The 16,548-nt window shown below is 40.2% G+C and overlaps 3 protein-coding genes across 13 annotated transcripts in view; 2 read left to right on the top strand and 1 right to left on the bottom strand.

The window, feature by feature from the left end:
- The first annotated feature begins 5 nt into the window (after positions 1-5).
- LOC106165761 (acid phosphatase type 7) lies at positions 6-7,820 on the top strand. Its single transcript, XM_087017232.1, has 9 exons — positions 6-507; positions 880-1,100; positions 1,572-1,664; positions 2,074-2,211; positions 3,528-3,603; positions 4,220-4,331; positions 5,207-5,404; positions 6,156-6,349; positions 6,597-7,820. The coding sequence occupies exons 1-9, from the start codon at positions 411-413 to the stop codon at positions 7,127-7,129; spliced, it is 1,662 nt and encodes a 553-aa protein (XP_086873358.1). The 5' UTR covers positions 6-410; the 3' UTR covers positions 7,130-7,820.
- A 609-nt stretch (positions 7,821-8,429) lies between these two features.
- On the bottom strand, positions 8,430-16,339 carry LOC147760615 (uncharacterized). 10 transcript variants are annotated; one of them, XM_087017239.1, is made up of 3 exons: positions 16,189-16,339; positions 13,995-14,129; positions 8,430-10,100 (listed from the first exon to the last, which is right to left on the bottom strand). In XM_087017239.1, exon 3 carries the CDS (start codon positions 10,060-10,062, stop codon positions 8,524-8,526), a length of 1,539 nt encoding a protein of 512 aa, XP_086873365.1. In that variant the 5' UTR covers positions 10,063-10,100; positions 13,995-14,129; positions 16,189-16,339; the 3' UTR covers positions 8,430-8,523. The 10 variants fall into 10 exon arrangements, with proteins under 10 accessions (XP_086873365.1, XP_086873362.1, XP_086873363.1 ...); XM_087017236.1 differs by lacking the exon at positions 16,189-16,339 and adding an exon at positions 15,939-16,094; XM_087017237.1 differs by lacking the exon at positions 16,189-16,339 and adding an exon at positions 15,916-16,070.
- The window catches only part of LOC106165762 (uncharacterized), a 7,490-nt gene continuing 5,836 nt past the window's right edge, over positions 14,895-16,548 (top strand). Inside the window, exon 1 of one of the 2 annotated variants that reach the window (XM_013544117.2) lies at positions 14,895-15,033. The gene's annotated coding sequence lies outside the window, so the exon portion shown is untranslated. Of the gene's footprint in view, positions 15,034-16,006; positions 16,176-16,548 lie in introns of those variants that run through there. The other variant, XM_013544116.2, reaches the window with a different exon arrangement.

Below are 16,548 nucleotides of genomic sequence, written 5' to 3'. Positions count from 1 at the left end.
TAAACTGTTTCAGTCTATGTAAATGTCACTAACCGACACCATGCACAATGCAACTGTCAGAAATCAGCGGGGGATTATATATATATCATAAGTGCTATCTGATTAAACGGCATTCTCCTGCTGAGAAATCCGCTTGAGTATTCTGGATGATTATATTGAGGAACCCAGCGGGAGATTCTTGTTGACTATGTGGCGGAATCTGACGGATTTGCACACTTTATTATGTAATGACATTTGATGGATTAATCTATTTGACTATATTGAAAACTCTAATGGAATATTCCCTGTCAATATAGAGGGCTTGATGAATTGTTCTACTGGGAGAGTCACGCGAGACTTGTATAAGTTGACCATCGTCATCACATTGAAGAGAACCGTCAATCGTTCGTCCAAGAAGTGATAGCCATAACATGCGTGTCATCCTGGAAGCCGGGAAGAGCCGCCTCAGGAACGCAACGCTGTACTTCGTGATTGCTTCGTATTTCATCATCGTAGTTGGAGGAGAAGGTATTTTTTATTCCTTTTGCATTTTCTCTAGGTTACTTTTGTTTTATGTAATTTTGCCCCATAATATTTTTTATCATTGGCACTATCGAATTTTTTAAACTAACATACATGCACCTTATAGATTAAAATGTTTTTATGAAAAAGTAAACCTCGGGGCTGTCAGTAACATAATGTTTGTCGTATTTGTCCTATAATTCTTTTGTAATATAGAAGAGTGAAAGTAGGCCCTCACAAAAAATAAATAAAACTTGATCCATTAACAGGAATAACACAAACAGATTAAACAACCGACTCAGTCAGCTGAGTCATTTCTGACCCCAGAAAAATTCGCATTATGGTCCATAATTATAGTTCAATAATTCGGTCCACCAGGTTCACCCAGCCGGGCCTGTGATGGTGTCCACATCACCCCCGGTCATAAGACTGGACAGATGACCATCATGTGGACCACGGCGTTGACCAGAGAGGGTTCGGTGCGTGGACACAACATGGCCACCGGGAAGCCGTTCATATTGGAAAGTTGGTCGTTTCAAATGAAGGAAAACCATTCTAACTCTTTAAGCGAGTACGTCATACACAGGGCTTTTGCAATGGTAAGTTTATTTATTTATTTAATTATTTATTTATTTATTTGTAGCATATTTGTAGCAAGTTGAGTTGACAAACTGTTATTTATCACCTTTTGAATTTCATATGCATGTTTCAAGCTCATTGTTTCACTTGAATCATTGATGATAGTTTGCCTAGAAATCAGACAAACATTGACCTGACTTTGATCAAACAAAGATGCACACTTATCTTCATAAGTTTCATCATCCTCTTAGAATTATATTATTCTAAAGAACATATGCATTTAAGTTCTTTGACGTCAGGAAAAATAGATTTTAAGTAGCCTTGGGTTAACGTGAATCTTTTGATATCGCATTCAAATGTTTAAAGCAGCAATTAGGTAGTAATACGTACTACAAAGATCTGTACTTCTTAATACCCGTTGTCACGAACAAGAAGTCTTTGCGTCACTCCAATTATGATGGTTGAACTAAGGTTGTGTATTATCTGTTCAGGGTTTGTCACCTGGCGTTGAGTACATGTATCAGCCTTACACTGTGGAAGGGGGACACGTTAGTTATACCTTCCGAACCTGGCCAGATAGTATGGTAAGTTTGGTGAGAGAGAGAGAGACAGAGAGAGAGAGAGAGAGAGAGAGAGAGAGAGAATTTACCGGGCTAAGTTAATTGTGTACAATAGCCCCACTTGGGACGTAATGTAACCTAGGGGATGGTGATGCTGTGTAACTATAGTAACGTTGTGTTACCCAGGTTACCTGCTCAATGGCCTGCTCTCTTCGTTTCTCTCGGGATTTTGTGACTAGCAGACTAGAGTGATTAACTGTAATCATCGTCCTGTGCACACTGTGCCTCATGTCTGAGAGAGAGAGAGAGAGAGAGAGAGAGAGAGAGAGAGGGTGCGATTACCCGCCAGATGTCCCCACCTGTAGTCTCACTCCAAGCTGCACGTCAATATTAAAATTCTCCTCTCTACTGAATCCTCCACCTCGTGTTCAAGGACTATCGTCCAGAGTTCCTGGTCTACCACAGTCCTCACCAGACCACACTGGACACTCACCATCAGCTGGCTCAGGGGGTCCAGAGAGACCACAGGTTTTCGGGAGTCCTTAACCTCGGCAAGTTTGGCTGTGATCAGGTAACGTAGGCTGTGAAAGATGCGGTTGTAATTAAAGGGATAATAACTCTTCGTATGAGATCTATATTTCACAATAAAAACATTGTGAATAACTCATAGAAATATAATATATTTTGTTTTACCATAAAAACGGCATTTATAGCTATTTTTTCTGATATCTTAGCTTGTCTTTAGACCACGTGACCTCCATTGATGGCTATGCTCTGTTAAAATCTCTTAAGAGATTTTAACAAAAAACCAAACTTTTTAGAAAAAAACAAGGGACTAACTTTGAATATAAAAATGGATTCATTAACCATTGGTAAGTATGGGAAAATTGTTGTTTACTCCAGGAAAATTCATTTTTTTGGCCGAAACGAAGAGTTATTACCCCTTTAAAGTGATGTGATTGAAATTAAAGATTAATAATAATTATTTAATACGAGTAAAGCATGTTAAGAAATTAAACTAATCGTTCATACTAGTACATTCTATTTTATGATATTATCAGTGTTTTTATATGAAGGAGTTCTATCTGTAATTAAGGAAATTGATTTTAATTCTAGGAATACCCACCCTGAGCTTCAGAGATAACTTGACACTAACCTCTTCACAATAGCCTATCTTCATCGTGTCAAGTTACCTCTGACGAAAATAGTTTGACCTAGTTTATATAAGCCAATCGAATCCAAGTTTCAAAATTTTTCACCAAAGTTTGGTGAAAACGCTGATTGGTTGACCGTCAATCGGTAATCCTCGGCTGATTCCGCAAGCTCCATACTGACAACAAGTTATTGTCGAGTGCGGAGACATCCGAGTAGTGCCGAGTGCATAACCGTACACAAAGAAAGCATGGCGTCTTCTACGAGTGACTACGTAAAATAATGTGTTAAGTTATCTCTTGATTTTTTGCAAAATATGAGTATATCGGAATTGAAACCAGAGCAGTTTGAGGCCCTGCATCATTATCTACTGAGGGATGATGTATTTTGCGTGCTGCCCACAGGTTACGGCAAGTCCCTGATATTGAGCCTTATCTCTGATTGGTCCGGATTTGAACAAAGCGCGCTTTGACTCGTTCGCGTTCATTGGCTAGATCGTTCAATGAGTCATTGAGTGCGGCCTTTAAATTTGATTGGCGGGCGGCGGGGGCAATCGAATGTGGTCAGAGGTAACTTGACACGATGAAGATAGGCTATTGTGAAGAGGTTAGTGTCAAGTTATCTCTGAAGCTCAGGGTGAGGAATACCATCTATAAGTTATCAAATGCCCATTGTTTATGTATTCATGACTTGCTTTTCATAAAACTTTTTCAAAATGTCGTTTTATTTGACTAGAATTATGAAGATTACTTGAAGACGATGGCTGATATGGCAGCATGGATTCCTATCTTTACAACCACGGGGAAAGCGGGTAAGGCCAGTGGAAATCGCTCAAGCGTACAGTTTTGTGTAAAGTGAAGTAAATAGAAATGACCAATAAAAAATTAAATCAATTGATGAATTGATAATATTGCTTTAAACGAACAAATATGTACTGCGAAAGAAATTTTAATAAAAAGTAACGTGTCCCCCTACCACGGTGTGGAAAATTTTTAAAAACTGTATGTATAATACTGCATTCTGGTGCATTTTAACTGTTATTTATTGCTCAATCAGAAGTCAGAAATTGTGGGTTCATTTTGCCATAAGTACAGTCATTTTTTCAACACAACACGCCAATTGGACTTCATTTCGTAGATTGTCTCAGGATCAGGAATAAAGTTTCTTCCTCTGTGCATGGACAAGCAAGAGATCCAATCCGTGCATTTTCTCACAGAATTGATACCAACTTTGCAATTTTTTTTACCTTTGCGATTATTATTTTGTTTTTGTACCTCAAATCCCAGGGGGGGGAGCTGCCCCCATGCCCCCCCCCCCCCCCCCCCCCCCCCCCGGAGGCTACGGCCCTGCTAGCTATGTTTTAAAGGCGAAAACACCTGTCTAAATGTATATAAATCACATATAACCCATCCCTTCTCACATTTCAGATATCACCGACAACTTTAACCATTATAGGAAGATCTTCTCCATGCCAGGCGTGGTTTGGCCTCAACAAGATCTCTGGTATAGTTTTGACATAGGCAGGGCGCACATAGTAAGGTAAGGTACATGTACCCAGTGGATGCCTGGTGCACAGTGTGGGAATTTCGCTAGAAAATCTCATTTTTCCTGATCTTGCAGCAGTGAATGACATTTGTCTTTGACTAACCAAGCTTTGGCTTCATTTTTTCTGGTGCTCGCCATAACTCTGTAACAATCTAAAAAAATTCAAATGTGCGTATTCCACGCTATCGCTTAAGCAATTTTTTTTCAAATCCCGCAATCCATACGAGCTCATTTATTGCACTTCCTTTGGCAGGGTTCGTCAGGAGGTCGTAAATTAGATTATTTTTGCGACATTAATTCATGGTATAAATATGTTGAAATATGATAAAAAGTATTATTTGTCTTAATAAGATTAACAAAAAGTGGTACATGTATTTAACGCGTCTTTATAGTCCTGCACTTTGTCACTCCAACTTTGTAACATGTTACTGATATTATATAGACACAGGATAGCATGCAGAAACTGGGTCTTCTTTGTTACAGGTTTCTCTTATTATTACTATTTTATTATTATTATTATTAAGTAGCTGAGCAATCACATTTTGCACACACACACACACACGCACACGCACACACGCACACATACACACACGCTATGCTCGTACGCACACTAACAAGCGCGTGCTCATACTTTTCATTTTCTCAGAATTATGAATAGGTAGCCGCACCCTTAACTCCTCCCAATATCTGTTAGACAGAACTTTTGTCATGAAATACCATATTTTATTATGCCATATTTATTTATTTGTTTGTTTGTTTGTTTGTCTGGTGTTTTGATCGAAAGCATTAGGTTCAGTATTTCTCAGGAAAGAAAACGTTTGCAGAACAACTGTTTCACGATATACGTCTCTCTTCATCTCGATTTTCAGTATCTCATCGGAAGTTTACTTTCTATCCAACCAATACTTGGCACAACAACAATATAGCTGGCTTATCCAAGACCTACAGACGGCTAACAACCAGAAGCAGCGAAGTGACCGTCCGTGGATTATCGTGATGCTAAACCAACCGCTTTATTGTTCAGGGACCCCCTCCTGTTACGCCAACTCCGCTGTTCTTAGGGACGAGTAAGTAGTAGAAGTAGTAGCAGTAGAAGCAGTAGAAGCAGTTGCAGTAGCAGTAGTAGTAGTACTAGTAGTAGTAGAAATAGTAGTAATAGTGACTGACAAAAAGAAGACAAAACTGATTTCCTGTGCAGTTCATTTTTGATTGGGAACTTTAGTGGAATCTGTTCTAGAGGCACGCGCCACGCACGTACACACACACGCACACATATACACGCATTACGGTATTTTTTTGCAATGTCTTATATATTTTTTAATTTAGAAATTAGATTGTTTTTTAATATGAGCAGAACTATGAATGGTAGTATATGCTCACGGTGGGCATGAGGGAGATATTTATTATTGATTTCATACCTGTTATAATTTTTTTTTGGCAAACCAAGGCAATATTAGTATGTGTAAATGGCTGTATCTCTCCAGTCCCATCTCGACTGCCTAACTTGCTGACAATATGCAAAAGGAAAACAATGTCCTTTTTTTAATTTTGGTCATCCGCTCACAACTCAAAAAAAAACTCTAGATCTGTTTATTATACACAGGTGTAGTAGGAATGGTAGCCTTCGGAATGGAAGGCCTGGCTTCCATATGATTAGTACAGGTTAGGGTCACTTGGAGTATTGGGTTAGTAATTGGGACAAATGTCACCTGTACAAAGTAATGGGGAACGGACTAGGGTTCCTGGGGGATATCCATTCCTGTCACCCCGGCAATTCGTCCTCTGTGCCGTGTACATGTGTTCTAATATTGTTTGCAGACTTGAAGAGTTGATGCACACACAGGGAGTGGATCTCGTTCTCACGGCTCAGGATAACCTCTTCCAGCGAACCTGGCCCGTTTATAAAGGGAAAGTGAAGACGGAAAGTTACTTGGATCCCGCGGGAACTGTGTATATCAATACTGGGGCGCTGACTTGTGATAATATATCGACGTCGACAGAACTTTGTCGAGGTATTGATATCTTCTTTTCCATATCTCCCTCTCTCTCTCTCTCTCTCTCTCTCTCTCCTCAATTAGCCTTTAGAAACTAATATATGATTTTAAGAAATACTTATAGCCTTATATATAACGAGAAATGGGATTTGACTTTGAGTTTGCAGAATAGATTGATCGTTTCAGATGATTTTATTTTTAAGAATTGCAAATGTTTTAGTTAATCGGTTTTTATGCTTAACAATTTTTCTATTGCTTTATGCAGAAACATGGTGTGCCAAGAAAATTCCACTCAACGGCGCTCCCAGCTTCGGCATTTTATCCATCCACAACAAGACGCATCTGTTGTACGAGGAAAGAGATGCCGCGTCACGTGATCTTCTTGACAGCACGTGGTTGATCCAGCATCACCACGGTCCTTACGGTGCTCTCACGGGTCATCATCCCCTCGTGATATCCGTGGTAGTGGTGCTCACGCTGACAATAGCTTTTATCGCCTTCCTCTGTGTGTGGGGTAGGAAAGTGAAAAGGTATATGAAATATCAAAGAGACATGGCTGCTAATAAACGAAATGGAAACGCTTTCAATTTTACGTCTTTGGACGAGACGGAACTCGGCCCAGCAGAGGGCGTTGAAAACGATGGTCAAGACAGACCAAATTCACAGCTGCAACCGATTCCAGCTATATCTGAGGGCGTGGCGAATGGAGTAGTCCACAGCCAAAATAAGCACAAAACGAGGACGAAAACGAAAAATACATATGTCGCATTAAGTGAACAACCGTGCGAGGAATGTTAATAGCATGAAAGTATGAGGTGCTCCGCCAAATGTACATATACTTGCAGAATTTGTTGTTTATATTTTTGTTTGTTTGTTTGTTTGTTTGTTTTGCCTGCAGTCCATCTGCTGGGGTGAAAAAAAACTACGGTAGTGATGCAGTGTTAAAACTGTGCTATATTTAACCGTATCCAGGGAATTCACAAAATACTGTCAGACTTCGGTCGAACTGCAGACTTAATGTCCCTGCAATGCAGCATGCACGCTTAACTAGAAGCCAGAATGGAGGGAACAATTTTTTTCATTGAGAATGCCTCTACTTAAAGGCCGCGCAAAGTCCAAAAGTTGTGGACAATTGAACAACGGGTGTAAAACTTTAAATTTGGTCATTTTGCTCAAGTGCTATAGTTAGAGTTGGCGACTGTACTAACTAGCAGGGTCGTCGAAAAACTTTCACTGTTAAATTAAGAGAATAAGAGAAATTCTGTTCCCTGTGTTTCATCGTGATCTCATAAGAAAGACCTTGCGTGTCTGGTGGGTTGGTCCTAGTCCTCTCTCAATGCTTATTACTGAGATTAAGTAATTAGCATTTTAAATCAAACATTTTTTTAATTTTTATAACATATAAAAAATTGATGTGATCTCGTTGTTGACTTTAATTTTTTTCATATACTCTCATATGTAACTTGCTCATATTAAACATATCTCATTATGAATCTGTTTGTGTTATTACAGCGGCATTATGTCAAAAACACGGTCACCGAAGCCCATTTCACATCGAGCGGTCCTGAGAGGCCCTAACATGACATTATGCTACAGTTGTCCATAACTTCGCTTCCTGCGGTAAACTTAAAGGGCTAACAACTCTTAGTATGAGATTCATATTTCGCAATAAATGCATTGTAAACAACACATAGATGTATAAATGATTCTACTTTACCACCAAAAACGGCGGTTATTGCAATTATTCTGGAATCTAGCTTGACCTCCAAATCACGTGACCTCCAAATCTCTAAAGAGATTATTACAGAAAAAACAACCTTTTTAGAAAAATAAACATGTACCAACTTTTGAAGCCAGAACGATATCATTCATTGCCCATTGTTTAGTATGCTAAAATTTTGTTTACCCCAGGAAAATCCATTTTTGGACAAAATGAACAGTTGTTATCCAGTTAATTAATTGGCCGTTCCAAGCGTGGTGACTTAGGTGACTGTCTTACGTAATGGTTTAATGGATTAATCAACTGTCTATCTCTCATAGTGGGCCGGTCCAGTTAAACGTATCGCTGAATGTGAAAAGGACCTTTCAACACACGACGGAAGACGCCTTACGCAATTTATTTCGAAACGGGTAATAAATAAAATGGGAAATAAGTCAGTTCGATATATATAATAATACTTGTTAGAGTTTTTTCAATGAATAAATCTTAAGTGATATTGCTTCGACGTAGTTTCTCTCACAAACGTTTGTAAAGTTTTTGGCACTGGTCCTTTCGTTGAGCCAGACGCCTTATCCATAGATATGACCTTTGACATGAGCATGCGCAGACCACGGAGGCGGAGTAATACACTGCTGTGATCCGAAATGTGAACACCAATGTACGCAGTGTCATCATCTTCAAGAATAAGACCCACGGGGAAAATAAATGGGGTTTCAATGTACTGTTCCCTCACAATAGGAACTCCGTACAGCAAGTCTTTATGGATCCTTACGTCATCACTGACGTATACAACTCGGAATGGATCCGCGTGTATGACTACAATATGCGAGGTGTAGAAACGCTTCCAGTTCGGATGCTTAAAAAAAGTCCCATGACCTATGGTTATATAATATTTTCCACTATAGTGTTCAACGGGTGTGCCACCTCGCAAATGTGTGGCTTTGTCGTCAAACTTAATATTTTTGGGATCATCGTCAGAGTATATGAAAGCACAGTGTCCAGTTATATTGCATCTCATAACTCGGAGTGGGTCTAAACTGTGGACAAAGTGAAGCTGGTCATTGTAATTAAATGCTGACCAATGTTTGTCTCGCGGAGAACCGGTCAACTGTGGTTTTATCCCACCATTTGAGATCTGTGGAATAATGAGCTCGTCGTCGTCGTAATCGTAAAACAGCGTGTAATCAATCCAGTACCCTCCTTTAAGAATTATCCCAGTGTTAAATGAAAAGAACAACTTGTAGTTTTCTTTGTTTAAAGCCTGCGAGTCGCCACCATATTTGCTTTTGGTCTTGACCTTGAAGAGCCGCGGCTCAATGGGTCCGTCACCGAGAGATCCGACGTTGAGTTTCCGCGTGGGAATCCCCATGATCTTTCCCGACGTTAGAGGGCGCATGTGTGCATCAAATTTTTGCGTGTAAAAATAGTTATCCAAGAAATAATTGTTTGGCGCTGAGCGTTTCTCATACCTCTCCTCTTCCAGCCAAATTCGCATAATGACTATCAATTCTCCTTTGTGCCATGCGATTGCCGGGCTGTTGGCGTAGTAAACGTTCTGTTTCGGTGGATCGGGAAATATTTTAGCCACCTTCTTCTCTGTGTATGGGGAGAACGAATGCACCAAAGACGTCGTCAAATTTGACGTCAACCTCCCGATGATTCCTGACTCGTTAAACAACGCACCATGAGACGTATATTTCAATATGAACTTATCTCCTGCGAAAATCCTTGGGTTTTTTGCCACGCCGCGGCTGTGGGAGCCTTTCTCATAAACGCCCTTCTCGTTCAAAACTTTCAGCTCTCGTGATTGCCTCCCAATCCGTCCTCCGCGCATGCGTTCAATGTGTGAGAAATCTGACGTCATACGTATATAAAATGACGTCAGTAATATGCAGGAAAATACGAAACATGCCCAGCGGTACTGTATTAGGAGACGTCCGATGTGGTGTCGCTTGAAAAATCTCTTTGCAGCCAGGGGCCCCCCAGACAGATGAATTCGAAATGGCAGCATTTTGTCGACAATCCGGTTGGTTGAAGTTCGTCAGCTTCCTACAAAAGTTACCCCAGAAAAGAAAAACAGACATTAGTGTTATATACGGGGTACATCAGACAATCGGCAACATGTTAAAGATATTGATTGCAGGCTCTAAAAGTGTCGAGTTTAAGAATTCATAACTACGTCGCATCCAGATGTAGACTTATTTTAAAAAGTTAAAAGGCATTAAATACACCAAAACGAGGAGACGCTGTACATAGCATTTAGAATATTTTCGTCACGCGGATAAAAAGGTTACAAGAGGATAATAGCAGACAGAAAAGGTTAATGGTAGACATTAAGAGTTTTAATACACAAATAAAAATGTATATTGTCGAAGATAAGAAGAACCATTATCCACTATTAACGTCTGTACGACAGACTGTTTTAAGCTTACTATGGCCGTCTTAGGACTCATTCCCAATAAAAATATCGGTTTACGTAAATTGATCCAACTCCGGGGGGGCTCTTGCTGAAATCAAACAGACTAATTGAATGACCCCCCCCCTCCCCCCCAGCGTTGAACAGAATGTAGAGAAGCTGGTGTTTAAACGACTACGTTGGAAACAAGACGCGTATAAATCTGCCAAACTGATCGCTTTCAGCTAGTCCCAGCGGAGTTTGGTCGATCTTCGTAAGACCGATAGTTCATTGGAAACGAACCCTTATTCTTCGTAAAAAAAATCAGATTTCCAGTGCTTCCGTACTACACTTTATCTACAGGATAATGATCCACAGCCATGATTGCTTCAAATCTGACCCACGCATCTGTACGATACTCGATCTCTATCTTTACTGCATCGCAGCACGTAATGGTCCCAAAACCTAACTTCTTTTTCCCATCGTCCCATCGTTCCTTCCCTCACACTATAGAGACTTTATTATTGCCTTTATTAATATGCCAACATAATGTTTTAATGTCGTGTAAAATGTATAGAATTCGATCATGTTAAAGATGTCTAGATGTTTAGATGTCCACTATCATACATTTCCTATTATATGAGTGCGTATCACTTCGCCTTAGTATTACCCAAAGAGATCTAACTAAAATAAGAAATAAGGGACATCCATTACGTTACTTAATTTTTGACACAGACAAGTAAAAGGTGGCACAGATGCAGTGTCACTGTAAATATAACTAATTGCCAAAAGTGTCACATGAGTCAGTTTATACCGAGCTAGTCAAAAGTGTCATTTATCTGTCAAGTTGGTATAGAAAAACATTCAATATGCACGGCCTTCCGTGTAGGGTGCTATTAAAATAACTGCTTGTCATGCGATGGGAAATAGTCCTATAGTCATAAATATACATTAACCTTACCAATCAGATTTATATTTTTTCATTTGCTTGAAATAATCCTAGCAGCAGGCTCAAACCGCTGTTGTGGGGTGGGGATGGGGGTGATAGGGTAAGCTACCGGTAGTCCTTAGGCAGTCATCTCACTGTAAACACTGTGGCGACTTCCCCGAGGCTGACCAGTGAATCCAATTTTAACGCTTATATATAGATATAGTGAAATTATTCCTAAAACCTACCCTCTACCAGGGCGACAGCTTAATTTTTCACAAGATATTCACAGATTTTCAAAGACACTGACTTTAGATAAATAGACGGCCATTTGATTCTCGAGCTTTTTGAAAATGTGCCTATAAATATCTGCCACCCTGGTAGAGGGTAGCACTGCTTAACCGTTTGTCAGGACAGGAATACCCTCCTATACAATCTACCGGTATCACTAATTTCCCACTGATAAACGAGTTCTTTCCAAGCTACTGGGCAATTTTACCTGCACGAGGTAATAATTAGATTCAAACACGTATTTCCATAATTACGTCATGCATCTCTTGTTAGATTAAAAACATGGAGATAACACTTTCATCCCACGCTCCTTGGGAGGAAGGGCTTCTGATAAAACAATAATGATATTAATAATAATAATAATAATTAAAATAATAATAATAATAATAATAATATTGAGCAATGCACTAAATCCCCTTTCCTCGAGGAGATTTTTTCGAACAAGGTTTATTCAAACAAAATCGCCTCTAGCATTATCTGCTGATGAGACTGTTCATATGATATGAATGAAAATGCAATTCCAAACAGAATACCGTTATGGCCTCTAGATAATTTGAATTCAAGACATTTCTAGCGGTATACCAAGTAAAACAACACACCATTATGTCCTCTAAATCATTTGAATTCAAGTCGTCCCTCGCGGTAAAGGGGGCGCTCATTTATTTGCACGCCACTAACTTCAAATTTGGTTGTGTGGTCTCTCGGCGTGAACAAACTACGACGATCATGTCTACTTTACAGCCCAACAACATTTACAGTTACACACTATGCAAGCTAATATACATATATCCTCTTTAAATGTGTCACTTCTTTGATGATGATGTTGTTACTTTATATTTTCTAAAATGGGGCTAAAATCGACATGCTGATGATAACAATGAATTTTTAAAATGCTGAAACTAAAAATAAAACAGATTTCTTCTTGGTTGGAAGAGGACTATTTGAATTATAGAAATAATATATATTTTCATTATATCAGCCCTGCATTTCTTCATTCCTTTTCGTCAAATGATAAATTGGGTTACTCACACAACCCTAACGACACCAGATTAAACTTAGAGGAGAGATATTATTATATAAAAATCGAAAACCCTCTTTTTATTTAAATATTTGTTGTTGTTATTTACAAATGTATATAGTATTGTGGTTCTTTGTTTCTCGAAACATATTCAGGCATAAAATTTAACAAAGGTGTTGCCACATCAGTCGTAAGATGTCCCCTGGCAACCCTTTGTTCAGTTTTATGTATTCGTTTTTCTACTTACAGCTGCAAATCTAAGTTCTGGAGTCTATATAGCCTCTAAAAGTTTTGAAACGGTAACGGTAACAATTAATTCAACTAACTAACTTCTATTTATTCTCTTCAAAACTAACTCTCTTCTACTCACTAACTCCTCTTGCTCATAACTTCTATTTCTGATTTTCCAGTCCTATATAGGCCTACGCGGCAGAAGCCAAAGCGTGCCTGACCCCACTGCTCAACAGTGACGGAAGTTCTCGGCTATGACAGCAGCGGTAGAAAGAAATCTGCATCAGGACAGAAAATTGCGCCTGGTGTGACAAGAATGGTTCTCCCCTAAGAACCATAGTCCGTTCCCCATTACTTCAAGTCTTGATACAGGTAACATTCGTCCCATAAACTTACCCCAATACTCTGACCAACCCTAACCTGTTCTAGTATATCTTATTCGACCCCGGACTTCCAGTCTAGGACTACCATTCCTGTCACACCGGTAGAACTTCCGCACCACCGACTAGAACGGCATCCCTCAGGCAAGGTATCCAGACGCATCCCTCCATCCAACACCTGTCAGTTACACCCCGCTGCAGGCACACTTTACACCCTGACAGCATTTACAATTACCCAGCAACAATATTTTAATTATAATGTGTCTGTTTTACGTTCTCCGTCATTGTATTTCCTGCAATTTTTGCACTCACTTGCCCCTAAATGAGGACAATAAAAATATGCATATAAATTAATCCGAAGGTATTTAAGACTGATATTCATTCATGGAAAGCTAATGTGATAAGGGTATAAATTTGATAATTTTTGAAAACTTGATTTTATATTTGGTAATGGATATATTGACTTTCCAAGACAGTTCTAAGAGAGGGGTCTATATTTGAGATGATGCAGTGTCACTCCGTGCAATATTTACCAGAACATCAAGGTAAGTGTCAGCAGAGACTATGGTAGCAGTGCATTCTCCTAAACTGTATGTTATACAATACGTGACACCCACTCGTGCTCAGCACTAGTACTCGTACACATCACTTAGCTCGCTCTCTAGCTCCTACTAGACCTGTTACATAGAGTTATACTGACCCGCTCACTGTGCTGTCACGTAGGTTAACTGTTAGCCATTAGTCCTGCTCTCCGGCGGTCACCCTTCGTCAACCCCTCAGTCTGTCAACCGGCCGTCTTGCTCTGTTGGGGTGTTAGAACTAAGAAGTTGGCTGTCTGAATAAAATACACATAATATCATCCATTAACGCGATAGTGGGTATCACTAAAAAGCGTTAAATATTCCAGTCTTGGTTGTTTAATGTCTGTGTTATGTAGCCACGAATCGCATCCCCGTGCTCTTTAGGAATGCTTGATCTCTCTAAATATGATTACAGAAAAAAGACTAGTCATGAATTTAGAACATTAAATGCCCATTTGAAACTAATGTGGTCATCGCAACGAAACGCTGCGTTGTCATTATTTCGAATCGAGAAAATTGTTGGTGTTTTGAGGTCAGTATTTCCCCATGAAATCGACATGATAGTATAAGGAAAACCAAGTTAAGACGTGTGGGCAATTAAAAAGTGGCACACCTTTTTACCTGTGGAGTAAATAAAACTTAACAGTCCACTGTTCCCCTTCTATTCCGTGACCTACTTACCGGTTTGAGAAGCATGAAAAGAAAATTGGCGTTTTGCTATACTAGTATTCTGGCGAACAATAGATCCACATTACCTTTACCTGTAGTGACATTCGGAAAACCTCTGCACCGACAAGAAGGCATATAATCTGAGTAAGCAAACTGGGATGCCACATCCAAGATAGAGGCTTACCTGAGTTATTTGCGTTCACTGTCACGCCTAATCTCACTGTATGTGTACAAAGACATCTACGTCGAACCCGCAAGCACTTCCAGTATCCCCACGCCACGCCCACTTGGGGATAAAGTTGAAATTATCCTCGCAACCAAGGGGCAGGGCGAGGGCAGAACTCAAGCAGGCCCTAGCCATGTATAAACAATGATCACGCCGGGAGAAATTGTGGGAAGACTGGTTTTCAGTTGATGGGACATGTTAATAGAGGGTCTTGTGTCATATTGCGTGTTTTGTGGAGTACTGGATTCGAACGTCAAGTAGAGGTGAGTATATTCATGAACACACGTGGGCTAGCTGTAATATCAATGGGTACTCACGAGTGCGCTGGTAAATGATGGACCCCCCCCCCATCACCTCAGCACCCACCCTACAGGGTACGCCCGCACACACTCCACCCCCAAAATGTTTAAAATGAATAATGAATGAATAATGAAAATATAATGAAATAAATTGGAACTGGGGCCTTGAGTATCATCCATGTACCTGCATGTATTTGTTGGCGTAGTTTATACCAAATAAGCATGCACGTAAACCGATTCAACGAGTGAAATAATTAGCGGTATCCAGGCCCAGAGATATAAAAAATGATGTGCGAATACTCACGTTCTACCATGTAATGTACTGGAATTACTACCGCCTGTCACGTATACATATGACGCCCGGTCTTTACACTGAGCACTCATCAGTCCCTGCTTTGAAATGGCTTTATGGACTCCACGGTATGTAAACACTCTCTGTGATACTGCTGGTGTCGAGGGCGGGTTGCGCCCTTTCACGCGACTCCCATTGCATAATTCAATTCACAAATAAGACCCGTTCACATCATCCCCAGCTTATCCATACCTATATCCAACTCAACACAAACCATGTACTTGTTATTATTACCTAACAACATGTCACTCCTGTCTCTAGCATGTTAACTTATATCCAATTAATAAATCAACATATTTTAAATATTATAACCTGTGCTAAAGTTTTAACAGTTCCATGCACATCTATATTGAGGCGTACCTTTGTGTCATATGGATCGATTTAGGAGCGACATTGATAATCCGAAAGTGACCGCGCCTTCTAAACTGTAGCTCTACTACCATGTGCTGTTCCAACACAGTCCGATCAATACCCCTGCTTCATATTATATTTACCTGGCGAGTTAGGCGTGACGTACCTGCCCTATTATATAAAAACCACTTCAATACCCAGGTATAGAATGTCAAAGGAGAGAAAAGCCCCGTGACGGCAGGCAGTTTACTGGGTCAAAGCGCCTTACAGAGAGACAGCCATGTTCTGCCGGACAGAGAGAGAGCAGTTTGGGCTGGGTTCTCTGTGACATCGATGTCACGTCAGGGCTGAGTGGAACACAGAAAACCATGATCACAGCTCACCGTCCATGAACTGTATCTACGTAAGTGACTCACCGTGTATACTGCTTGTCGTACGAACCCATCGAACGTGCTGGTAGCAAAAGACGTGTGCCGGTAAAGCCTAGATTACATTTGCCAGGGGCGCGGTACGATGAAATTGTGTATGATTTACCGTGCGATTTTAATGACATCGTCAGTAGCTACGGGCTACGCCGGCGAGCACGTTTATATTATATACGTGTGCCATAACATTTCGCTGATATGAGCGAGAGGTTATGTTATGTAGGGGGAAAATCTGTTTGTCTGTGAAAAGTGATCGAGCGAAGCCCTTTCAGTCTCAGTGCAAACATTACCACGATTACAACAAGTCCACCAAACAATACCCGTACCGTAACTGTGCGATGCCACGTACTG

Source organism: Lingula anatina, chromosome 7 (assembly GCF_051362555.1).
Source record: "Lingula anatina isolate TDL-2025a chromosome 7, LinAna3.0, whole genome shotgun sequence".
NCBI classification, from domain to species: Eukaryota; Metazoa; Brachiopoda; class Lingulata; order Lingulida; family Lingulidae; genus Lingula; species Lingula anatina.
Note: the sequence above shows the minus strand (reverse complement) of the source record. Positions and strands in the feature narration are given on the sequence as shown.